Source organism: Anneissia japonica, unplaced genomic scaffold (assembly GCF_011630105.1).
Source record: "Anneissia japonica isolate Jap-2015-1 unplaced genomic scaffold, ASM1163010v1 scaffold188896_len914_cov188, whole genome shotgun sequence".
In the NCBI taxonomy this organism is placed as follows: Eukaryota; Metazoa; Echinodermata; class Crinoidea; order Comatulida; family Comatulidae; genus Anneissia; species Anneissia japonica.
This window is the reverse complement of record NW_022728798.1, coordinates 1-896: the sequence shown is the minus strand read 5'-3', so window position 1 is coordinate 896 and position 896 is coordinate 1. Positions and strand designations below refer to the sequence as shown.

Genomic DNA, 896 nt, shown 5'->3' with positions numbered 1-896 from the left:
AAACATATTTCCCACAGAAGCACTGTGAGTTATTCCCGCTTACTGGACAGTGCATTACAACTCATATTTAAATGTCATTTTTCAAATCAGATGTCTTAATACATCTTTAATGTTTTAACCCTTCTTTTGAACCATGTACTCATTTCATTTTTAGAATATTCGTATTATGGCCAAGTACTACACAAGGATCACAATGACGAGACTGGCACAACTCTTGGAACTAACAGAGGCAGTAAGTTTACATAATTTTGCTTTGTAGTAGTGTTTCTATTGTACATCAGTAGATGAAAACCTGCAGAATCTGTCATACATTCTGCAGGTTTTAAATAAGCAAGTGAATGAAGTACTAACAAGCTCTATTTTCTGATCACTTCTGCTTCCAGTAAGTCAAACCTCCTCTGGTAGTTGCACAGAGCCATATTTATTAAACATTACAATATGCTACCCAGTCATGTGTAATAAGGCTATACTGTTTTTGTATCATTTTTTTGTCTGTTAGGAAGCTGAAGAATTTCTATCGGACCTTGTTGTAAAGAAGACAGTGTTTGCAAAAGTTGATCGTTTAGCAGGGATTGTCCATTTTACTCAAGAGAAGGATCCTGTGGAGATCTTAAATGGTTGGTCACATAATCTGAATCAGCTAATGCAACTCGTTAGTAAGACAACACATCTGATCAACAAGGAGGAAATGATACATCAGTTTGTAAATTGATTACTTCATTAAGCGGTGTGAAGTCTCGCCTAGACAGTTATTTGTGTTTTTAAAAAAAGCTTTGACTCTTTGTACTGATAGCAACCAAATGTTAATACGTAGTGTTGGTAATGATCATGGGGGCTGTACTCCTATAACAACAAAATGTTAATGTATAATGTTAATAATGATCAGTGTTAATAGT

The 896-nt window shown here is 34.8% G+C and overlaps 1 protein-coding gene across 1 annotated transcript; it reads left to right on the top strand.

Moving 5' to 3' along the window:
• The first annotated feature begins 157 nt into the window (after positions 1–157).
• On the top strand, positions 158–770 carry LOC117114541 (26S proteasome non-ATPase regulatory subunit 12-like). The gene is made up of 2 exons (XM_033258220.1): positions 158–232; positions 500–770. The coding sequence occupies exons 1-2, from the start codon at positions 167–169 to the stop codon at positions 710–712; spliced, it is 279 nt and encodes a 92-aa protein (XP_033114111.1). The 5' UTR covers positions 158–166; the 3' UTR covers positions 713–770.
• The last annotated feature ends 126 nt before the right edge of the window (positions 771–896 follow it).

Coding starts and splice junctions, on each gene's coding strand:
- LOC117114541 (XM_033258220.1), top strand. CDS start 167: ATGGCCAAGTACTACACAAGGATCACAATGACGAGACTGGCACAACTC. Junction 233..499: donor TCTTGGAACTAACAGAGGCA/GTAAGTTTACAT, acceptor TTTGTCTGTTAG/GAAGCTGAAGAATTTCTATC.